We start from the raw sequence: 25,875 nt of genomic DNA on the forward strand, positions 1-25,875 counted from the left end.
CAACTAGTATTATTCTCGATGTTTGGTACTTTACAGATGCTGTATAAATACCAGTTGTGGTATTATTATTCTGAAGTAAATACCAGACATTTATTTAATATTGTGATTGTGAGTCCAAAATCTCGTTATGAAGAATTAAATCAAACCGACATGCTAATGTTCCAGTTAGCTTCAGAAATATATGATCATTCTGCAGACAGTAGTGAACACCAACAGAAACTGAATTCTAAATGCATACCTCCTTTATTTAATAATTGCAATGATGACTCTATTTCTTTGTGTGAATTGTTTTATTCATGCGGGGGGTCGGGGGTCAGCACTGGGTGAAGAGAGGGAAGAACATGAGAGATACCGTTTCGGATAGAATAGATCTTCAGTCTCAATTGCGGTCTTTATATAACGCACGCCTACTAACAAAGAGAAGTGATTGCACAACCTAATTGCGTAATTGTCCTAAACATTCCCAACTGAGTCGAAGATTAATTTATTGTGCAGCTGTTGATGTGGATCCTGCAATGCACGCAAAGCTCAAGCTGTGAAGCACAAGTACGCGATTCTTAATTATTCTCACCACCTAAGAAACGAAACGCTGGCTCCTTTATTATTCTGCACGCCAGTTACATTTCACATGTACTGGCTATCACCTCGACAGAATTACCATTTGCACATGCCAGCCCCTGCTAATAAATCACAGATAAATGGATGAGTAAGGGTCCAAAAATGCAAGAATGTAACATATTGCACTCTGCTATCTATCACCAGGAGGGGAATTTTAAGTTTGGACAATTCTTTTAAAATATGCCAGTTCAGTTTGGCAGTCAGCTTAGCATCAGAGAATCCCTACAGCGGTGGCACAGTGGTTAGCACTGCTGCCTCACAGCGTCAGGGACCGGGGTTCGATACCTGGCTTGGGTCACTGTCTGTGCAGAGTCTGCACGTTCTCCCCGTGTCTGCGTGGGTTTCCTCCAGGTGTTCCGGTTTCCTCCCACAGTCCGAAAGACGTGCTGATTAGGTGCATTGGCCATGCTAAATTCTCCCTCAGTGTACCCGAACAGGCGCCGGAGTGTGGCGACTAGGGGATTTTCACAGTAACTTCACTGCAGAGTTAATGTAAGCCCACTTGTGACACTACTAAATAAATAAATAATGCAACAGTATCATGTTGTGCACTGCACCGGAAGAATGATTTTTAGTTCGATTAGTTATTTTAAAAATATATAAGTTCAGCTTGGCAGTCATCAAAGGTGTCATAGAATCACAGAATCCCTACAGTGCAGAAGGAGGCCATTCAGCCCATCGAGTCTGCACCGACAACAATCCCACCCAGATCCTATCCCTATAACCCCATGTATTTACCCTGCTACCCTCCCCTCCCAACAAAAGGGGCAATTTACCATGGCCAATCAACGTAACCTGTACATCTTTGGACTGTAGGAGGAAACCAGAGCACCCGGAGGAAATCCACGCAGACACGGGGAGAACGTGAAAACTCCACACAGTCAATCAAGGCCGGAATTTTTTAAAAATTCATTTGTGGGACAGGGGCGTCGCTGGCTAGGCCAGCATTTATTGCCCATCCCTAGTTGCCCTTGAGAAGATGGTGGTGAGCTGCCTTCTTGAATCGCTGCAGTCCGTGTGCTGTGGGTTGACCTACAATGCCGTTAGGGAGGGAATTCCAGGATTTTGACACAGCGACTGCGAAGGAATGACGATATATTCCCAAGTCAGGATGGTGAATGGCTCGGAGGGGAACTTGCAAGTGGTGGTTTTGCGAGGTATCTGCTACCCTTGTCCTTCTAGATGGAAATGGTCGTGGGTTTGGAAGATGCTGTCTAAGGATCTTTGGCGAATTGCTGCACTGCATCTTGTAGATAGTACACACTGCTGCCACTGAGCGTCGGTGGTGGGGAAGTGAATGTTTGTGGATGTGGTGCCAACCAAGCAGGCTGCTTTATCCCGGATGGTGTCAAGCTTCTTGAGTGTTGTTGGAGCTGCACCCATCCAGGCAAGTGGGGAGTATTCCATCACACTCCTGACTTGTGTCTTGTTGATGGCAGACAGGCTTTGGGGAGTCAGGAGGTGAGTTACTCGCCACAGTATTCCTAGTCTCTGACCTGCTCTTGTAGCCTCTGTGTTTATGTGGCGAGTCCAGTTGAATTTCTGGTCAATGGTCACCCCAAGGATGTTGACAGAGGTCAATTGAAGCTGGGTCCCTGGCACTGTGAGGCAGCACTGCTAACCATTGTGTCACCCTGCGTGAGTGAGCCATTGCTGGACAATCTGGTGTAAGAGAGCAGGGCTTCGCTTTTTGAAGGTGTGGGTTCTGCTTAGATTGAAAACTTTCACACGTATGGAATTGTCCTGATCAAACCTCTGGACTTGGGTCAGCAAGTTTGTTTGAGGGCTGTGTGTAAATTAGGGAGAATGTGAAGCTGAATGATAGTTATTTTACAATCAGTTGTGTATCCTGGTACTCAAAAGGGCAGAGATGCTGCATTTGAGCAGGTGAAGATGCATCTTTCCAGATGGGCGGAACAGTGGCAAAGTGGTTAGCACTGCTGCCTCGCACTGTCAGAAAACCAAGTTCAATTCCAGCTTTGGGTATGGAGCTTATACATTCTCCTGCATGGGTTTCCTCTGGGTGCTCCGGTTTCCTCCTACAGTCCAATGATGTGCAGGTCAGGTGGATTGGCCATGCTAAATTGCCCCTTAGTGTCCCAAGATGAGCAGGTTGGAGGGATTAGCAATAAATACGGGAGTGGGGCCTGGGTGGGACACTGTGTTGGAGAGTCGGTGCAGATGCGATGGGCTGAATGGCCTCCTTCACTGTAAGGATTCTATGATCCCACAAATGGTTCAGACACCAGTAAAATGTGTTTCACAACGTGGCATTGCCCATCAGTATGTTTTCTCCAGCTAAAGCACTACTAATGATATCTGAAATGCTTTGTGTTCCCTGTCCATCCTGTTTATTATTGTTTCTGTTTGGCGATTGTGCAGGTAAATCTTGTCCTGGATGATGGGAAATCACTGGGCCTGATGATCAGAGGTGGTGCGGAGTACGCGTTAGGAATTTACATCACAGGAGTGGACCAGGGATCTGCAGCAGAAATCACAGGCCTGAAGGTATTATTATTTTATGTGCCCATTTGTTCAAAGAGAGAATGCCGTTGTTGCGTATTAGCTTGTACAGACTCCTGTTGGATGTTTCAAATTAAACACCAATAACCTTTTGCCCCCAAACAATATTAACTTTGCAATTTTTATGAGCACAGTGTGCTGAAGGGTGTCGCAATTGATGCTGGGTCATGGGCCCAGGCCGATGAGTTCCAACTTTATGGCCACTTCTAAAAACAAATCATTGCTGGGAATTGTGCAACACAGGGCTGGCTGTGCTTATTGTCCATTCCTAGTTCCATGAGAAGCTTTTAGACTTCCTCCTTTAGCAACGTCTCAGGTTAGACCACTTTAGTTTCTAAGTTAAGTTTATTTACTAGTGTCACAAGTAGGTTTACATTAAAATTGCAGTGAAGTTACTGTGAAAATCCCCTAGTCACCACACTCCTGCGCCTGTTCGGGTACACTGAGGGAGAATTTAGCATGGCCAATGCACCTAACCAGCACGTCTTTTGGACTGTAGAGGAAACCGGAGCACCCAGAGGAAACCCATGCAGACACGGGGAGAATGTGCAGACTCCACACAGACAGTGACCCAAGCCAGGAATCGAACCCAGGTCCCAGGCACTGTGAGGCAGCAGTGCTAACCACTGAGCCACCATTATTATGGGTCAACCATATCATGTGAGCCACACTGTAGGGCTGATGACTTCCTCTCCAAAGGGACATTAATGAGCTCGCTGGGTTTCACTACAATGCAGAAGCCAAAGGAACATATTTTTCACTGGTGTCAGACCGCCAGATCTATTGATATAATTTTGCAGCTCAGTGCTGTGGGATGTGTGCTCCCAGTCTCTGGGTTACTAGTCTAGTATCATGAACACTGCACGATTGTAACTGTTACATTCACAGGGTGGCACAGTGGCACAGTGGTTAGCACTGCTACCTCACAGTGTTGGGGACCCAGGTTCGATTCCGGCCTTGGGTGACTGTGTGGAATTTGCACATTCTCCCCCTGTCTGTATGGGCTTCCTCCGGGTGTTCTGGTTTCCTTTCCCAGTCCAATGATGTGCAGATTAGGTGGTTTGGCCATGCTGAAATGTTTGTGATTGTATGTTGTTATGGGGCAGGTTAGAAACTCCAAGGTACTTTATGGAGAGTGCCTGAACCATATGTTTTGCATCTTGAATTTGGCTAGGGGTAGGCATGATATGTTTCACTTCAGGTATGATTCAACAACCCACTCGGAAGCTTTTATCAAACAAAGTTTATTTAAGAATATAGTTAACATGTATAGAAAGAAAATTAGCAATACCTTTTATCAATTACAAACAAAAAAACCAGAAAAAAACCAACCACAATTATGTATTAACCCTTAATTGAATATTAAAGTTGTTCCAACAAACCAAAACCTTCCATAGACAAAACCCTTTTTACAGGCTTAACACAGCACAGATTAAAATCTCATTTGACTGGAATTGAGTCTTTTTGAAGCCTGTACTTTCCTTCCGGAAGGCAAAATGCTGCCTTGAGATAACCAGCAGACTTTCCAAATGGAACAGGGGGAGAGAGGGAGAGAGAGAGTTCAGCTTCTTTCTTGCTTGAAACTAAAAACTAAACTGCAGCTTCAGAACTCTCAAAACTGAAACCTTAAACTCACTGGAAAGAAAAAAAACCTGTCCAAAAACCTATCCTCCTAACAATGCAGGGTCGTAAAACTAATCCCAGAGTAAATGCAAACAACCCCATTTAAACTACTCAAGTAGCAATAAAAGGACTCATCGTAGTCAGCCTGGCAACAATGACATCACTGAAGGTGTGAGCTGCAGAAATTATGTTTTAAAATAAACCTTTCTTTAAGGGACACTAATGTCATAATGTGACTGTTAGCATGATGACCGCAGAGGGAAAGCATCACATGAACAAGAAGAGTCAGATAGACACTGGTGAGTTATGCAACATAATGATCTTTGCAGATCTGTGTGAAGTAGCTTCATATCGCGATCTGACAATGAATCCCTCACGAACAAGATTGGCGCTTTCTGATGACGCAATACTCATACTGAGAGGACGTATTAGTCTGACAGCTCAATGCAATGGCAAGAAGAAAAATTTAGAATTGAAAATCATAGATAGGACACAACAGCAACTCATTTCAGCAGAAGCAAGCCTAAAGCTTGGGCTGGTAACTCTCAATATGTCAACAGAGGAGGGGCAGAGAAAAGCCCCAGAGAGAAGGTATCAAAAGAGAGAGACAGACAGACAGACAGACAGAAGACCCCAAGAGAGAGGGAGACAATGTTCAGGCAAACCTCTAGGTTGTCATCCATGCCAGTGCACAAGCCAATAGTAAATGTTCGCCAGGAGTTGGAAGAATTGAAGGGCAAGATTCCAGCTGAGTCTATACCTTTGAAAACGCATGATAAACTAAAGTTTTCAATGAACCAAGCTCTGCGAGATCTAACCAAACAAATTTCAGGGACAACACAAAGATACCAGGCGGAAAGAACAGCCCACAATTCCAGAGCTGGCAACTCAAAGCGGGAGTTGAAAAAGCTCAACCAGATATATAGGCGCAACCATAGGCAGATGTGTCCAACTAGCGAAGCTGCTTCTTCATAGCAATCAGGTGGTCTGGGAGAAGGATCTCACCAACTGTACTGAATACGGAAACCCAGATCCATGAGGCCCCAACAACTGCAACAACCAAGGCAACAAGCCCAAGGGAACAACATTCTCTGGACAAGAAATATCACCCAGATGGACAGCCAATTTCAACATGCACATGGACGATTAAGAGACATGCACAATGTAAAGACTATGGCTGGGATTTTCCGGCCGTCCTCGCCCCAAACTGGAAAATCCCACCCGCGGTTAATGGACCTTTACATGGTCCGTACCCCTGCCCACTACGATTCCCATGGTGGGTGGGACGGGAAAATTCCCCCTTACATGTGCAGTAACTGGCTAGTAGAATGAGAAGAGTGGACATATAGTTGGAAACCTGGGTAACTCACAGTCGCACAGGACCTGCATGCAACTGTGTCTTTTGTTCGCTCGGAAAAGGGAATGTTTGTATCTTTTGTTCAATATGAAAAAGGGGATGTTTGGGTTTTGAAATATAAGTAGTCTGATTGATGCTGCGAACTTTCTATAGTCACATGACTATGCCTTGAATCTGCCTCTGGAGGTAGACGTCATTAGATCAGTTCAATAAAAGCCTCTCACAGAAACATACTGAAGAAGTTATACTTGCAACATCGACCATTACCCTTAGCTTCCTGCCACTGAGCCAATTTTGGGTCCAATTCACCACTTTCCCTTGGATTCTTTGCTTTTCTGACCAGTCTGCCATATGGGACCTTGACCAAAGCCTTGCTAAAATGCATGCAGACTACATCAAATGTTCTATCCACCCCCTCAAAACACTTAATCATGTTAGTCCTGTAGATCTTCCTTTCAAAAAAATCCATGCCAACTGGCCTTGATTAATCTGTGAGTTTCTAAAGGAATACTGTTCCTCAGAATTATTTTCCTATAATTCACTCAACAGCGAGATTAGGCTGACTAGCCTGTAATTATTTTGTCTATCTTCCTCTTTCTTCTTAAACAAATGATACAATGTTAGCAGTTCTCCAGTCCACCATTCCTGTAGCCAGAGAGGATTGGAAAATGATCACCTCCTTGATTTTTTTAGTTTAAAGTTTAACGGTTTATTTATTAGTGTCACAATTAGGCTTACATTAACACTGCAATGAAGTTACTGTGAAAATTGCCTCATATCCACACTCCAGCGCCTGTTCGGCTGCACTGAGGGAGAATTTAGCATGGCCAATGCACCTAACCAGCATGTCGTTCAGACTGTGGGAGGAAACCGGAGCACCCGGAGGAAACCCATGCAGGGTTTCCCTAAGCCGGGAATCGAACCCAGGTCCCTAGCGCTGTGAGGCAGCAGTGCTAACCACTGTGCCAGTGTGCCACCCATTTAACAGCCTGGGATGTATTTTGTACAGGCCTGGTGCCTTATCAATTTCAAAGCTGTTTAACCCCTTAATATTTCTTCTCTTACGATGCTTACTCAATCCAGTATTTCACACTTCTCTCTAACTACAATGAATGCATCATGCCCTGCATCCATGAAGGCAGATACAAATCATTCATTAAAAGCCATGCTCACATCTTTTAGCCCCATGCTCTAAAAAGCCCTGTTATTCCCTTTGTTATCCTCTTGCTCTCTGTGCATTGAGGGCAGCATGGTGATACGGTGGTTAACACTGCTGCCTCACAGCGCCAGGGACCCAGGTTCGATTCCGGCCTTGGTTGACTGTCTGCGTTGTTTGCACATTCTCCTCGTGTCTGTGTGGGTTTCCCCCGGGTGCTCCGGTTTCCTCCCACAGTCCAAAGATGTGCAGGTTAGGTGGATTGGCCATGCTAAATTGCCCCTTAGTGCCCCAAAATGTCTAGATTAGATGGGATTAGTCATGTGTGGGATTACAGGATAGGACAGGGGAAAGAGCCTGAGTAAGATACTCTGTCAGAGAGTCAGTGCAGACTCGATTATGAAGAAGCCATTCGGCCCACTAGAGGAATTCTATGATGATTCTATATTTGTAAAGCATCTATCATGTTGTTTGATTTTACTTACCAATGGGTGGAATTTTTCGCTCCAGCTAGCATCATGGAGGTCGGGGCACTTAATTTGATGGGAGACAAAAATATCTGTTTCCGAATGGTGGGATAAATTGTTGGAATTTTTTTCTCCTGACATCCAGGGCAGGCTAAAGGCAAGTCGATCTTCCTGACAAACAATGTTGGGAAGCCCATTTGCGCATGTCAACATCTCATCCGTATTCATTGAAAGGTCACCTGACTGGGGTTAAGCTCCTCCTCCAAATTAAGTTCTCCACCAAGAGAATTGAGAATATTTTACAACTGCAGAGCTTCACCCCTTCCCATGACTTTGAGGTCTGGGGAAATTGCTTCCTCCTTCTTGGGGACCTTGCATAACTTTACTCGGGTGCAAGTGCTGTGTCAAGGCCGGGCAACAATGCAGGCAAAGGCTGAAAGGAGGTGGGGGTTGGTGGGATGGAAAAGTGGAGCAAAGGCTAGATGGGGAGGCAGGCTTACAAGGGAAGGATGGGGAGGGTACTGGGGAAGGGGCATGGGGGGCAGTATTGGGAAGGGTGAGGGAAGAGTGTGTGGGAAAATGAAGGTGAGAGTGTCTGGGGAAGATGGGGTTGAATTTCTTAGAAGGAGGGATCACTGATAGGAGGGAACAGTCACAGTCAGAAGAGGGAGTGGGGTGCGGTAAGGTGGGAAGTCCAGGGTGAGATTCTGATAGGTGAAGGTCTCTTTGGGTGCGTCATAGAGGGGAGCAAGATTGATGGCTCAGATAATGGGAGAGGGTACGGGTCAGAGAGGCCATGGAGATGATGATGGGTGTTGGCTTTGAGGGGAGGAAAGACATGTAGAGATGGATCGGTAAAGGGTCCAGGCTAATAGAGGAAGGTTCAAGGGTGACAGAGGTCAGAGGAATGGTGGTATTGGCTGGGTCCATGACAATGGAGGCAAATTGGTGGGTAACAGGAAGAGGGTACGAGTTGGCGGGGAATATTTGAAAGGCAATACACACCATTTTTCCAAAAGGGCCTTGACCACGTAGTCAGTCAGTGAGATCCTTTGAGGTGGGCGGAGGGTCTTTGCGGGATGGGTCAACTAAAGTGACACCCTAATAATGATGAGGCAACTGGATGTCAAAGGTGCTCACCTGTGGTCCCCTCTCAAAAGTGAAGCCTGCATTGAATCGGGATTGTTCCTGACTCATGGTTTTTATAACATTGAGATCCCAGCCAGGTGTGCAGCTGCTGATCATTCTGTGCCATTTGTCATTGGCAGCAATCAGGGGCATGGAAGAAGGGAGCGAGAGAGGTGACTGCCTTCAACGGGCACAGCTGGTGGAATTAGCAAACTCATGAATCCAAACCTCCTGCCTTCAGGGTGAATGGTCGTGGCTGTTGGACTTTCTATTCTGACAAAGCAATAATCTCTCTATAAAGTTTTGAGGGTAGTGGGAACAAGCAGAAAAATGTTGTTTGAGATTTCCTGCACATGGCTCTCATCACCCTGCTCAAAGAGCAATGGCTCGACACACATTTATGAATGAATGGGAGGAACACCCGCCTCTGAACTGCTACAATATCCTTTACCTGGGGATTCCATGTCCAGATGGAGATCAGGTGAAGGGCTCAGTTCTTGTTTGCTGACTGTGAGATGGAGGGAAACCAGCAAAAGATATGCACACTTGATGCATCATTTCAATTCATTCACACATCCACTGAGGAGTCAATGATGCATCGGTAATGGCTCTCATCAAGATGGGGAGGTGGAGGACCCATTGCCAGTTGGCGCAGGGCCATGAGGGGCAAGAAACAGCAGGGTCACGACAAGCTCAAGAGGCTGGTGACCATGGAAAACTGCAGTGGGGAGCATCAGTCCGACCATGAGTGTATCACCGGTGATGCCCTTATCGTGGCTCTTTCAGAATTGTGTATGTTTCACCTCTCATTCTTCTAAAGTCGAGAGGATATGGGCCTAGTCTCCTCAATCTCTCCTCATAGTCCTGCCCCTCCATCCCAGGAACTAGTCTGATCATTCACTCCATTCCCTCTAGGGCAAACAGATCCTTCCTTGGGTAAAGAGACCAAAACTCTACAAAATACTTCAGGTATGGTCTAACCAAGGTTCCATATAATTGAAACAAGACATTTTTACTCCTGTACTCAAACCCTCATGCGATAAAGGCCAAACTACCATTTCCTTTCCCAATTTCTTGCCGCACCTGCATGTTAGCTTTCAGCGACTTACAAGCAAGGACACCCAAGTCTCTTTGAATTTCAACACTCATCATCTACTAAATACCAATCTCTCATCATTTACTAAATACTCTGCACCTCCATTCCTCCCACCAAAGTGGATAACCTCACATTTATCCACATTAAACTCCATCTGCCATGTTCTTGCCTACTCACTGAGCCTATCCAAATCTCCATGAAGCCTCTCTTCATTCTCCTCACAACTCACATTCCCACCTTGTTTTGTGTCTTCTACAAACTTGGAAATATTACATTTGGTGGAGAGATGGTGGCACAGTGGTAATGTCGCTGGACTAGTAATCCAGTGGCCCTGGGGGCAAGCATTCAAATTCCACCACGAAAGCTGGTGGAATGAGAATCTGCAATCTAAAACTAATCTCAGTGATGGTAACCATGAAACTATTGTCGATTGTCATAAAAGCCCATCCGGTGCCCTTCAGGAAAGGAAATCTGCTATCTTTACCTGGCCTGGCCTATGTGTGACTACAGGACCACAGCAATGTGGTTCAACTGCCTTCTGAAGTGGCCTTGCAAGCTACTCAGTTCAGGGACAATTTAGGGTTGGCAACAAAATGCTGGCCTTGCCAACGGTGCCCATATCCCATGAAAGAATAAAGGGGGAAAAAAATGGTCCCCACATCCAAATATGGCTTCTTAACTTAGCGACCCAGTGGTGGTGGGATGAGCTTGACAGCCAGAGCTTGCATGGTACAGTGCTTTTTATATTGTCATGAGATACTTAAAGGTGTAGTTATTATATAAGTAAGCATGGATGCCAAGATGCACAAAGTATGCACAAAGATGCACAAACTCTTCAAATAGTAAATATGATAAGTGACCACTTCACCTATTTTTGATTTGATTTATTATTGCCACATGTATTAGTATGCAGTGAAAAATATTGTTTTTTGCGCACTATACAGACAAAGCATTCCGTACATAGAGAAGGAAAGGAGAGAATGCGGAATGTAGTGTTATAGTCATAGCTAGGGTGTAGAGAAAGATCAGCTTAATGCAAGGTCATTCAAATGGTATTAGTTGAGCCATATGCTGGGAGAACATGCTGCTCTTTCGAATCTTTTACATCCACTCGAATGCACAGACATGGCCCTACTTTAACACCTCAGCTGAATGAAGCATCTCCAACAATGCAGCACTCCTTCAGTGTTACACCCAATGTCACCCTAGACTGGATTGCTTGATTCCTTGAATCTACATTTCTCTGACTCATGAGTCACATAGGAACCGTTAACAGGAACAATTGGTCTTCTGGCAGTTATGTCAGGGAACGTGCTTCATATAGTCTAACACTGCAGTACATAATTTGGTTTTTTGCAATCTGATGGGCCGGGGAATGTATTCATATTCATTGAAGTGGCTTCTTTATTAGTATGATGATTGCTATGGATATATATATAAGGTGTGATGATACTGTGCCTTTAAGAAATGTATTTTTATCATTTCCTTTGAATCATAGAACCCCCACAGTGCAGAAGGAGGCCATTCAGTCCATTGAGCCTGCACTGACAACAATCCCACCCAGGCCCTATCCCCGTAACCCCACATATTTACCCTGCTGATCCTCCGACACTATGGGCAATTTAGCATGGCCAATCAACCTAACCTGCACATCTTTGGAGTGTGGGAGGAAACCAGGGCACCCAGAGGAAACCCATGCAGACACGGGGAGAAGGTACAAACTCCACACATACAGTCATTCAAGCCTGAAATTGAACCTGGGTCCCTAGCGCTGTGAGGCAGCAGTGCTAACCACTGTGCCACACCCATCCAGTGCAGAAGCAGGTCATCCTCAATCCTGAGGGATTACCTAAAGAAGGAATGCCTCAATATGGTACCACACATTTACCAACTGAACCATCCTGATTGGTCTGTAAAGTGCTTTACTGCAGAATTAAATCAACTAACTGCATTTGAATGTCTGGGATTTCAGAGGAGTTTTCAACACCTTTTGTCTCTTTAGGCTATGCATCAATAAAGATCTCCTCTGCTGCTTTTAACCATATGTTAAGGTATACTAGTTCAGCTTGAGATAACGTGTTTTAAGTATCTATTTTCTCTTCGTGAGGAAGTACTGTCCAGCACTTCCTTAACATTAAGTCTGGGATTAAGAGCTTTAAACAGCCATACAAATCTGGGCCATATTCTTCCTATGTGGCATGTTATGCAGGTAGCTGGAAAAGGAAAGTTCATCTGACGTAGCAGCCGTAAGACAGAAGACATTCATTTGGTTTTGTATAATTGATGGTTTTTTTGTCTCCTGCATCATTGACTTGAATGATAAATACTTTGGAACAAACATTGTTTTCTGCGTTTCTAACCTTAGCTACACACCATGGGTAAATGTCCTACAAAGCAGGAGGTTCTAGTATGTGAAAATAATATCAACTTGCATTCCCTAACCAACTTCTAAAAGATAGTGTCAGTTATCCAATATAGATCTGTACCATTAATGCTGACAAAGTTCATTTTATACGACGGCAATAGAAATAGCAACAAATGTAGAAAATAAAAGTAAAAGGATAGATTTATACAGTAGATACCAGTTTAAAATGGGTCCCATTAAACCCAAAAGGCTGTGTCAACTGTTTATCACAAATTCTTAGACATTAATCCCACAATATCTGGGGTTGCTTAATGTCACTGCTTGTAAGGAGTATGTTTAAAAGTTGGGTCTGTTTTTCAAGGTGCCGATTTGTCTGGGCAACAGGCAACTCAAATGTTGAGAATGCAGGATAATCACTGATTGTAGCTAATTGTGTGTTTGTCCAAAAAATGTTAATGCATTTCTGTTTACTTAGGTTTCTCTTAGGGGGTTAGAGTAGGGTTTTGATTAGGTTGACTGACAGCAACAATCATGTGTTAATGAGCAGAGCTAAGCTTGCAGGAGAGGCAGTCTTTTAAAACAGTCAGTTTCTGCATGATTCAGAAACAAGATGTGTCTCTGTGTCTCTCTCCAGAGGTGCTCTGAGAACTCTGTGACTGACAAATTTAATTACACATACGTAAGCCTGTGCTTGCTAACTGATTTTGAAGATGGGTTTTAAGTCTGTAAGAGGAATATTGCTTGAATTGGAACTCATAGGGATAGGTTAGCAGTTAAGAATTGTATCTCATCATGTTTAATCATTGTTCAAATGTTAAATGTTAAGCTAATTCAGTTGTTATAGTCAAACTGTGTTGTTAAATAAAGTTTGTTTTGACAAAAGCTTCCCAGTTTGTAGTAGAATCATGCCTGGAGTGAAACATTATGTCCTCACAGTAATGCCAAAATAGCAAAATAGTCCAACCACATAATATACCTTGGGGTTTCTGATCCATACCCTAACAAAGGGAACTGTTTTAAAGTTCAGTTTTGTTTCTATAGATATCAGTATGTCTGGATGGAATGCAGCTCAGATGCTGGGAAAGCAGGATAATTATTCATTTTATCCATGTAGTGTTTACTTAGGAGAGAGCTAATGGACTTTAGTTTACAAGAAGTAAAGGTCCTCTGGAGTTTTTAATTAAATGGATCAAAGGTGGGTTTGGGTATGCAGGGTATTGTGATAATGTGGTTAATAGAAGGAGCTAGATATATAGCAGAGGGAAAAGAGATTTTGAGTTCTGTCTGAGGCTTGTTTGAAGACAGAGGTCTGCAAGCTGTTCTTTTCACCAAATCTCTCTGAAAGCTTTGAGACTGTGTACAATCCTTATACCAAATATATCTATGGATGCTGACTGTATTCAAAGTGGCTTTTGAGGCTGTAAGAAGAATGTTGCTTATTTGGAACTGAAACAGTGATCGGTGAGAAATTAGAATTGTTTCTTTTCATGTTTAAATATTGTTCAATGGGTAATAGTTAAGCTGTTTCATTTGTTAGTGTTGTAGTTAAACTGTGTTATTAAATAAAATTTGTTTTACAAAGAAAAGTACAACACAGGAATAGGACCTTCGGCCCTCCAAGCCCATGTGATCATAATGCCTATGTAAACTAAAAAAAACTTCGACCCTTAATCAGTCCATATACCTTTATTCCCTCCCTATTCATGTAGCCACCCAGGTACCTCTTAAATGTTGCTAATATGTCTGCTTCCACCACTTCCTCTGGCAGCGCCTTCCAGGCACCAGGAAAAATTTCCCCCGCACATCTCCCTTAAACTTTCCCCCTCGCACTTTGAACCTGTGCCCCCTTGTAATTGACACCTCCACCCTGGGAAAAAGTCTCTGACTATCCATATCCTGTCTATGCCTCTCATAATTTTGTAGACCTCTATCAGGTCCAGTGTTTACTATGAAAGATCCACACTTTGTCAGCGGAATTTATCCTGGAGTGAAGCATCCTATCCTCACTTCTATGCCAAAATAGGAAAATGGTTGAGGTTTAGTCTGGCTTCTTAATAATATAATTTGGGGTTCTCTTCCAGGGCCCTAACAATTAGCATGAGGAAATTGAGTCAACTGCACCGTAATGCATCACCCTATTAACCTGTCCCAGTGACATATGATAGTTATTCAAATTTGTTCGCCAGTGGGGAGACTGGTCCATCGCTAGTTAACCTGGTTAATCTAACCTGGTGTTGTGAGACTTCTTACCATCGACAGTGAGCATCGATAGTGAATATCAGGGAATTGTTGGCAGATCGCACACAACTGTCCAATGTGTGTTACCTCCAGTGAAGCTTCCCGAATGGCAGCATGAACATGGATAATGATCCAAAATCAACATCTGAAATAGAAACAGAAAATGTTGGAAACACTCAGCAGGCCTGCCAGCATCTGTGGAGGGAGAACAGAGAGTTATCCAACAGATACTGCTACACCTGCTGAGCATTTCCAGTATAGATTTAATCCACAAGCTTCCTTTGAATTTTCGCTCTCTTGAGCAAAAAAAACAAGGTTCTTCAAAGGCTTTTGATGAAGACAATCCTGCTTTAAAAAGATTAATGAACCCAGCCTGCCTTATTTGAATTTTCCTGTGAACAAAAGCTCCCAATAAAACAGACGCTCATCACTGTTTAATTTACAGCCCTGTTCTGTCACACTTTTGGGATTTGTTCTCCTGGAAGAGTCCATTTAGGCTATTTATTGGCATTGTAAAAACAAGTGAAATGGTGTGGTTTTTTTTCGTCACTTTATGTGTCTGCCACAACACAAAATAAAATAGCACTGCTATTAACCATTTGATTCACGGTTTGATTAACAGTTTGCAATCATCTCCATTTTAGACTTGATTAAAATGACAGTGAAGCCAGTATCAGGTTGAGCAGACATTTTATACTGTCTTAGCACTGCCCACCGTCTGGGACTCCTCTATATTATTTATAACACAGTATTGGTGATTTGCTGATGGAGTCTTGCAGGGAGTGTTCAAACTGCAACATGCCCAAAGCAAGGGCAAACCAAGCCACACTTGAGGCGGTTTACCAAACCTATTCGAACAAGCAGGCTTCAGCTTCTTGCTGCCCAGTGAGGGATGGATCAGACTGTAGCAAAGAAATCATAATGATCTCGAGAGCACACTGGGAACTTGCCTGAGGGGGGAAGCATTTGGTTGTTGCTAAGTTACATTGATGCTGGAGGAAGATGCTTATCTGGATAAAGCGCCTCTGCTTTCCTGAAGGATAAATTTAACTGCGTGGTTGATATGGAATCGATACTCTTCCGTCTATAATGCTGCCATAATACTCTAGATCCCTGTTGCAAGGGGAAAGATACTACACAGCATGGTGGACAAAGGGGGGGCCAAGGTACACTTCACACGGAGGTCAATGTGCTTAAACGTGCGCTCACTCTTTGTTCTCAGCCGGTTAACTTTTAAGATTAGAGAGCTGGTGGGATTTCGACTCATTCCCAATGTTATAAATTATTCAATACTAAGTTTGCTCAATGGGTTGCCCAGACTTTTTGTCGATATTGTTTTCAATTCCATTGCCCAGTGTGAAAAACAAAGCAAGATCACCTCCCACAGAACGTGTTCAAGAATTCGACTGTCTCTAAGTAATACCAGAGGGCTTGTATTGAAGTATGTTGCAAAGTGTGTTTCATTACCACATTTAGCATCAGCTAGGTCCAAATTTAAGTCACTATAGTTAAGTCATCATAGTCCCAGATGACCATAGGCTGCTCTTCCTCTTTGAGAAGTCTCACAACACCAGGTTAAAGTCCAGCAGGTTTATTTGGAATTTAACCTGGTGTTGTGAGACTTCTTACTGTGCCCACTCCGGTCCAACGCCGGCATCTCCACATCATGGCTTCCCCCTTTGAGAGGAATTTAGCCTGAGGATCAGCACACCTCAGGCAAAGGACAAAGTTGAGAAGGCAGGGCCTTCATGGATAACCTCAGCCAGCACAGGAAGTGAACCTGCGCTGTTGACTTCCGTCTATATCACGAACCAGCCGTCCAGCCAACTGAGCTACACCAACCTGCCAGGACTCGTGCAAAGAGCTGGATGTCTTTTTTATTGCTCTCTCTGCCTTTTTTCAATGGGATTGTTTTCTATCCAAATTGCCATCTTTCATCAGCAAAATGAGAGATTAAATATGCATCAGATAATCTTAACTGTTTACAAAGATGCTGCTGCTTGCTGCAGTTGTGAGCACACAACCCTATGATGCACGTATAGAAGTGTTCTAATAGTTACCACGGTTACTGCACTTCAGGCAGTACTACAGACTGGGCAGATTATTTAGCTCAGTTGTGCAAAACTTATATCAGAGCACTTGGCACAGTTAGTACTGCAACAAAACTAATGCTTGACTTTTCTCTCACAAGCCAAGAACACAAATTTGCTGGACATATTTTCATGAAAGCCTTTTTATGGAGAGAAAAACGGAAATGATTGAATTTTAACCACATAGTTGCACCCCCGTCTCCCCGATTCCCTGCACCCCTACTCCCACTGTCCAAACCAACTGCAGAGATTCAAAGTTTGTACCCAGTTTGACTGTAAATAAAGCTTTTGGATGATTTCAGATGCTCAGAACTTGTTATATTGGCTCCAATTCTCTGACCTCACATGTGGCTGAGATTCTCCGGTCCCGCTGCAGTGAATGGAGTTCTGTAATTCTCTGACCTTGCATGTGCCTTAGATTCTCCAGTCCTGCTGCAATGAATGGAGTTCTGTAATTCTCCTACCTCACATGTGGCTGAGATTCTCCAGTCCCGCTGCAGTGAATGGAGTTCTGTCATTCTCCTACCTCGCATGTGCCTGAGATTCTCCAGCCCCGCTGCAATGAATGGAGTTCTGTAATTCTCTGACCTCCATGTGGCTGAGATTCGCCAGTCCCGCTGCAATGAATGGAGTTCTGTAATTCTCTGACCTTGCATGTGCCTGAGATTCTCCAGTCCCACTGCAAGGAATAAAGTTCTGTAATTCTCCTACCTCGCACACGGCTGAGATTCTCCGGTCCTGCTGCAGTGAATGGAGTTCTGTAATTCTCCTACCTCACCCACGGCTGAGATTCTCCAGTCCCGCTGCAGTGAATGGAGTTTTGGCTTAGCGCCAAATTCTCCATTCGTGCTGGCAGCGGCGGCGGAGGTCCAAGATTGGAGAATTCAGGCCATTGTTATATTATTTAAGACGAGTTAGGAACTCTATCATGTGGATGTATAATACACATGTTTCCCAGATGCCACATCACTCATACTGCTCTGCAGTCTGTGTACTGAGCTAACAATGTATCATTCCACAATCCAGATGGGAGCGGTGCAAGAAATACGGACGGTGAAAGCTTCAATATTTGTGTGATTATCTCAAACATCAACCGATATTGTTCACGAGGTTGCACCATAGCTCAATTAATGGTGTCATATTTCTCATGCTTTGATGTGAAAGTGGTGGACCTTTACGGTGAAGCCCCTGACCAGCCGTGTCTGGAAACGCTGAGCAGAGCTGACCTGGATTTTATGGTGCCAACCGCCTTTAGCACGTCCGCATTTATTTGCTTGTCAATACTGTGCAATAAAATGTGGACGAACTAAATGCCAGCATTGAAAAATCAATCTTCCATCAGCTGGAGTTCTGAGTAAGAAGCTGGTGAATTGATAAAGCTGGAAAGCAAGATTTGATTTTCTTTTTGTTGTGTTGTCTCCTGTCCCTGTTTCATTTTGTATTTTCTTTCCTTGCCTTTCGCCCCTCCCCTGCACCAGATCTCATCTCCCTAGAAACAAACCGTGCCCGGAGCTATGCCAGTGCCCCTCCTTTAGCGGCTGCCAAGATCAGCCACGTACCTCCCCTCCCGTTGGCACAGTGCCTGAATACCTCCCTCAGCCAGCTGGTCATGGCTAAAATTGCAGCAGTAAATTCCATCGCAGAACATTGACAATCAGTGGGCGGGCGACATTACCAGCCTATGTTTATATCATTCTTAAATTTATACACCTATGCATAACACTAAATCACAGAATCCTATGGTGCAGAAGGAGGCCATTCAGCCCATCGGGCGTGCACCGACAACAATCCCACCCAAGCACTATCCCCATGTATTCACCCTGCTAGTCCCCCTAACACTAAGGGCCAATTTATCATGGCCAATCCACCTAACCCGCACATCTTTGGAGTGTGGGAGGACACCAGTGTAGACACAGGGAGAGCCTGCAAACTCCACACAGACAGTCATCTGAGGCTGGAATTGAACCTGGGTCCCTGGTGCTGTGAGGCAGCAATGCTGACCACTGTGCCACCGTGCCGCCCACAGAATGGTACATCACTGAGACAGCTCATTTGGCCTCTAGACCAGCTATTTGAGAGAGTTAGTCCCACAGTTCCTCTGTTCTTTTATCCAAAGCCCTACATGTTTATCCCCTTCAGGTATTTATCCAATACCTTATCGGCAGTTCTCATTCAAACTGCTTCCAAAAATAAATTGTTGCTGCCGTCAAGCCAAAAAGGCCTTCTGCCTATCGCACAATGTGGTGTGTATGAATTTCAGTGCTGGTGTGATGCTAGCTTTGTAAGCTGTGTGGCCCAAAGACTTGCGGGTGGATCGTATCAAACAGCACGGGCCTCCCGCTGTTCGCAATGGGCAAGGTACAGACCGTACCCAACCAGCTCATTCTTACAAAACTCAAAACACAGGGTGCAATTTTCCCATATTTTATCACAAGGTCAGGCTCCGACTGTAAGCCAGTGCGCTCCTGTCCAGCTGCACAGCCCAGTTTTCACTCCAGATTTTGAGCCTCTCTGATAAAAATAAATAAATGACTGGGCGGGGTTTACAGCCTCACTCTGGTGGGCCGAGGCCTGAGAGAGACGGCAAGGCCGGCTGCACGGAAACCGGGGCACCCAGCACTGAAACCGAACGGCCCCCCCAGCCCACCACCCCCTCCCCCCACCTCACTAAACATTAGGACCCCCCCCCACACAAGCATCAGGAACTACTCCCCCCGCCCCTCCCCCCAACCACAACAAGGCTCTTTCCCTCCCGCCCCACCCACATGTGAACCCCACCCCCACCCCTCCCCACTTCACAGGCTACAGGCAACCCCTCTCACCCTCACCCCACCCCCCTTTTAGGCATTGGGGTGAGCCCCCCACCCCACTAAACATTAGATACCCCTCACAAGCTGATGCACTATCAATCACGATACGAGGACTCCAGCGAGTGAGTGAATTAACAGGCTTTTATTCACAACGAACAGGAGCACACCCTTGTAGCTGACCTGGCCCAGACTGAGGCGAGGAGGAGGGACCATTACCTTTATACCTCGCTCTGGTGGAAAGGGAGGAGTCTCAGGTGGAAAGGGAGGAGTCTCGGGCCAGGTGCAGCATGGGTGTGTCCAGGCATACACATGTAGTTACAGTGGTTCACCACACAAGCATCGTAGAACATAGAACATTACAGCACAGTACAGGCCCTTCGGCCCTCAATGTTGTGCCGACCTGTGAAACCAATCTAAAGCCCATCTAACCTACACTATTCCAATATCATCCATATGCTTATCCAATGACCCTTTAAATGCCCTTAATGTTGACGAGTCCACTACTGTTGCAGGCAGGGCATTCCACGCCCTTACTACTCTCTGAGTAAAGAACCTACCTCTTACACCTGTCCTATGTCTATCACCCCTCAATTTAAAGCTATGTCCCCGCAGGAGCTACTCCCCCCACCCCCTGCACCCAACCACAACAGAGCTCTTCACCCCATCTGCTCCACCCCCCCCTCCCCCACATGTCAACATCAGGGCACCCCCTTCCACTTCACAGGTTTCTGGTGATCCCCTCTCACCCCCACCCCCCCTCATAGGCATTGGGGTTCCCCCCCACCACCCCAGTCTCAGGGGTACTGTCCCCCTTCACGGGCATCAATTCTCCCCAACACCCATGCAACTTCCCAGAGGGCCCACCCCTGGTGCCAACCTGGTAGCGCCAACCTGTGCCAGGAAGCAGTCTGGGGCTGACAGGACACTGCCAGGGCATGTCCCCCTCCCCTGGGGAGGTGAGCTATACTTACCTTTGTGCACCCAGGGAAATCCCCTGGATCAAATCTCATTTTTCAAAACCTATTGTAAACCACTCGAACGTGACGTCACCTCGGCACTCTTTGAATGTTCAGTGAGGGGGGAATCATGTGGTGAGGGGGCTGGCTAATTATATTAAAATGCATGCAGAACCAGTAAAATGAGGTTTTCGCCCTCTGTGGGTGTGAACCCCATGACGTTACCAGTGAGGGGGCGTGGAAAATCAGGAAATGCGATCTCTCTGGAGAGAATCATGTTTCCCGATTCTCTCTGGATTCCCCGCGCGTATCAGCAATCCCACGGACCCCTAACTCATGCTCAAACTCACCCTTCACAATGTCCAACGCTGGATGTGATTCTGCAATGGACAACATTTGTTAAATAATCCTCAGTGTGCTAAAGATCTCGCTAATAACCAATTTAAGGTTTAATTATAAGGGAGTCATAGAATCCCTACAGTACAGAAAGAGGCCATTCAGCCCATCGAGTCTGCACTGACCACAATCGCACACAGGCCCCATAACACCATGCATTTACCCTAGCTAGTCCCTGACACTAAGGGGCAATTTAGCATGACCAATCAACCTAACCTGCACATCTTTCGGACTGTGGGAGGAAACCAGAGCACCCGGAGAAAACCCACGCAGACACAGAGAGAATGTGCAAACTTCATGCAGACAGTGACCCAAGCCGGGAATCAAATCCCTGGCGCTGTGAGGCAGCTGTGCTAACCACTGTGCCACCCATGCCAATTCCCAGTTGGGCTTGCAGTGTGGCGCAGTCGCATGTACTGGAAGCTAAATATATTAATACACAGGACTCTGTTCTTTGCAGTGAGAACATTTTCACGCATTGGGCCTGTTTCAGCTGAACAAGATAAGTGATAGCCATTCATTGGTTCATTCCTCAGTGCAATACCTTGGCCAATCAGAGTCAAGCTGCCTGGTTTAAATTTTCAAACAATGCTTGGCAATTAACTGTCAGTCAGCTTTGACTGGTGCATTCTCCATAGCAACGCCTCGACCAAACAGAGTCCACTTGCCAACCAATCAGCACTCTCTTCTCATACTATTGTATTGTTTCCCCCTGAAATTGGTATTCTTGCGATGAGCGGAAGACAAAGGACTTCGACAAAATGTCTTTGTTCAGCAACACTCAAATGAATTTTAATTTTTTTCTTGGTAACACAATAAAAATTATAGTCATGCGCAGAACGAAAAATCAGTTTGGACCAGTATTCTAACCTCTCACTTTTTTACAGCTTTTTTTTCCTTCTGGGAGCCTGCAGCGATTTATTTATAAAACCTAAACCTCTAAAAGGTGTTTCTGATAGAAGCCTACATTTTTCAAATGCCAGAAGCTGGTAATTTATAGTCAAATCTGTGCCTGGAAACTAAAATTAATGGCAACAGCCGGAATCTTACCACCATTCAGGCCGGCAGGATTTTCCCATCCCGCTGCAGTGAACGGAGATTTGGCTGGACACCAAATTCTCCAACCCTGCTGCAGCGGGAGCGTGGAATGAACAGCCGGTAAGATCGCACCCAACGTGTTTTATTTTCCAATGTGGAGGCATTTATTTTGAATTTTAAAAGCATTCATTTTACGGGATGTGGGCATCGCTGGCTGGGCCAGCATTTATTGCCCATCCCTAACTGCCCTCCATTTCAGAGGGCATTTGAGAGTCAAATGTAGGCTAGGCCAGGTAAGGACGGCAGATTTCCTTCTCTAAAGGACATTAGCGAACCAGATGGGTTTTTATGACAATTGTTTCATGGTCAGCATTAGACATTTAATTCCAGATTTTTAAACAATTATCTGCTGTGGTGGGATTTGAACCAAGGTCCCCAGATCTTGTTCTGGTTCGCTAACTCACTGACAATACCATTGTGCCACTGCCTACCCAACAAGCATAAAGGCCTTTGTGTTGTTTGTTGTGTTTGTACCTTTTGGAGAAGGACATAACAGATTGAACTTCAAAGACAGTTTAATATGAACAAAAAAATATTGCACAACCCTTTCCTTCAGAGACACTTGAGGCCCCTCAAGCAGAACGAACAGTGCATAGCGCCTTCACGATTAAAACAGCAAGTGCTCGACACACTCTAACAGAGTTAACATTTCGAGTCGAGAGCGACTCACCTTCAGAAGTACTTGCAGCATTTTCTGCTTTCACTTGATATTTCCAAGGTCTGCAGTATTTTGCTTTTAGCCAACCATCTTCACACATATTTGGAATGTAGACGCTTAAAGTGATATCTACATACAAACAGATATGTGAAACTGTGGCCTATTTCTGATATTCTGCTACTTCCAGTTCTAGTGTCCATCTTGCTTTCTTCATCACAGTGGTTAGACTGGGCGGGGGGAATTTTCGTGGACTCAGTTAATATTTCCTGAAAATCCCTTTGACTAGAAGGCTTCAGAAATTTCTTGTTTCGTTCCTTGGAAAAGATACGGGGGAGATGATTTTCTGTCTCTTGTCGTCGGTGGGATCTTCTGGTCCTGCTGACAGCGAACCTTTGCCAGGGGATGGAACCAATGGGAAATCCCATTGACAATGGCGGGACCAGACGATCCCACCACTGGCCAAAGGTGGGCCGCCTCCTGTCACCAAGGAACACACCACAGGGCATGCAGAAAATCCCTCCCCCCCCTGTTAATTTTAATTAGCAATTGAAATGCTGTTAATTCTGCATGATTCGTTTGTTTCCATGTAGTTATCATTCTTTCAGGTAGTTCAAGCTTTATCCAAATCCATGTTGTTTGATGTTACATTTCAAATGTTACGTGATCCATAGGCACCTCACATATGGGTGAGGAGTGTGTGATCATAGCTGTGCCTGGAATTTGCCTTTTAGAATTGCCTGTTAGAATGAACAGAAAGTCTTGGAGAAGACCTTGGACTCTGACACCTTATTTCATTCACCTTCAGATTACAAGAATGCCCCTCACCACCCATTGGCCTCTGCGCACAAGCCCCTGCATCCACACACGCCCCCGTGTGTCCACAAGCCCCGTGTCCACACACACATACTTGTGGGCACACTTGCCCCTGTGTCCACACCTACCCATGAGTGCACCATGCCCCAATGTCCACACACGCCCCCATGTCTACACACGTTCTCATGTGCACGCATGCCACACATGTCCACACATCTCCCCGCATCCACACATCTCCCTGCATCCGGGCGGCACGGTAGCACAGTGGTTAGCACTGCTGCTTCACAGCTCCAGGGACCTGGGTTCGATTCCCGGCTTGGGTCACTGTCTGTGTGGAGTTTGCACGTTCTCCTCGTGCCTGCGTGGGTTTCCTCCGGGTGCTCCGGTTTCCTCCCACAGTCCAAAGATGTGCGGGTTAGGTTGATTGGCCATGCTAAAATTGCCCCTTAGTGTCCTGGGATGTGTAGATTAGAGGGATTAGCGGGTAAAATATGTAGGGATATGGGGGTAGGGCCTGGGTGGGATTGTGGTCGGTGCAGACTCGATGGGCCGAATGGCCTCTTTCTGTACTGTAGGGTTTCTATGATTTCTATGATCCACACATGCCCCCACGTGCACACACATCCCTGTGTGCACACAAGCCCCCGTGTCCACACACACACACACACTCGTGCACACATGCATCCACACCCCTGCGGGCACACCCACACCGCCACTTGCACACACACATATACACGCACACTGACTGACATTCTCCTTGGAGGGTGAATTATTACATCCTGTAACGACACTGTGGGTGTACCTGTACCTCATGGACTACAGCAGTTCAAGAAGGCTGCTCACCTTCTCAAGAGTATCTCAGAATGGGCAATAAATGCTGACCTAGCTAGCAGCAGCCACACCCTGTAAATGAATCATTTAGGAAAAGCATTATCAGCTACAGCCAGCCTGCCCAAACATGAAAGGCACTGTTGACTGACACTGTTCCCCTGTATTCCACCCTCACCCCAGGCTTACTGTAATATTCCTTTTCCCACCAGCTGTTTTAAACGTACTTGTTGCAATTCGGGTTTGGATGAAAGCATAAATGTAAATGAGAGTCGAGAATCCAGCAATGTGGAATTATAGTAGACACAAAAAGGAAGGAAATAATGCTGGATAGAAAAGGACTGTATCTTACTTATTTTGCAAGACACACTATGGAGAAGTCAGAGGCAACCGAATGAAGTTGAATTAACTTTTGTGTACCTAAAGAACGATGGCTGCCTTTTACAGATGTCACCCACATGGTGTTTGAATATCATCTGATTGCCACAATGGAGCTGGTAACCAGAATTCGCTACAAATTACCCGTGAATGTGAACACTTCTGTAAGGCAGTTATATATTTTATGCCGACAGTGGTCCATTTTTAATTTCCGATGTAATGTCATCGGAGGCTAAAGGCACTGCTGTGTAGCATGAAAGGTATTATGATGAGCAGAAAAGTTGTCAGTGATTTCTTGATGCGTGAATTGGTTGCTGATTTAATGGTCAGCAGAGTAGGATATAAATAACTACATGAGAATCACAGAGTACAGAAGGAGGCCGTTCAGCCCATCAGGTCTGCACTGACATTCTGATAGAGCATCTTATCCATGCCCTTTGCCCCGCTCAATCCCCGTAACCCCGCGCGCTTACCATGGCTAATCACCTAACCAACATCATTGGACATTTAAGGTATCAATGATTCTGGGACATGACTGAGTAAGTTAGATAAAGTTATTAATCTTATTATTCATGACCAATTATGCAATGTGTATCAAGTGGCATGACTCCTAATGCAAGACCAAGGGTATCATAGAATCCCTACAGTGCAGAAGGAGGCCAGTTGACCCATCAAACCTGCACCAACCATAAGCCCACGTAATTACCCTGCTAGTTCCCAGGCACTAAGGGCTGATTTAGCACAGCCAATCCACCTAACGCGCAAAGCTTTGGACTGTGGGAAGAAACCGGAGCACCCGGAAGGAACCCATACAGACACGGGGATAAAGTGCAAACTCCACATGACCTTGAGGACGATGGTCAGGCATTGGTGAGACAGGAGTGCTTTATTCACCACAGAATTCCCAGCCTTTGACTTGCTCTTATGGGCACCTTATTTATATGATTGGTCCAGTTCAGTTTCGAGTCAATGATAATCCTCTGGATATTGACAGTGAATTCAGTGATAGTAATACCATTGAATGTCAAGGGGACGTGGTCCAATTTCCTCTAGTTGGAGATGGTCATTGTCTGATATTTGTGTGGCAAATGTTATTTGTCTCTTATCAGCACAACATAAATGTTGTCCGGGTCTTGTTGGCAAGGATGGTTTCAGTATCTTAGGTAGAATCCCTACAGCCATTCGAGCCATCGAGTCTGCACTGACTCTCTGTCCCTGGCGCTGTGAGGCAGCAGTGCTAACCACTGTGCCACCCAAATTTGACCAAATATGACCAA

General features: G+C 45.2%; 1 protein-coding gene across 1 annotated transcript in view; it reads left to right on the plus strand.

Moving 5' to 3' along the window:
- Positions 1 to 25,875, plus strand: part of whrna (whirlin a) — a 259,282-nt gene that overhangs the window by 99,934 nt on the left and 133,473 nt on the right. Inside the window, exon 4 of the mRNA XM_078227565.1 lies at positions 3,001 to 3,126. Within this exon, the coding sequence (XP_078083691.1) occupies positions 3,001 to 3,126 (126 nt within the window). The remainder of the gene's footprint in view (positions 1 to 3,000; positions 3,127 to 25,875) is intronic.

The sequence above is a fragment of the Mustelus asterias genome, chromosome 13 (genome assembly GCF_964213995.1).
Source record: "Mustelus asterias chromosome 13, sMusAst1.hap1.1, whole genome shotgun sequence".
In the NCBI taxonomy this organism is placed as follows: Eukaryota; Metazoa; Chordata; class Chondrichthyes; order Carcharhiniformes; family Triakidae; genus Mustelus; species Mustelus asterias.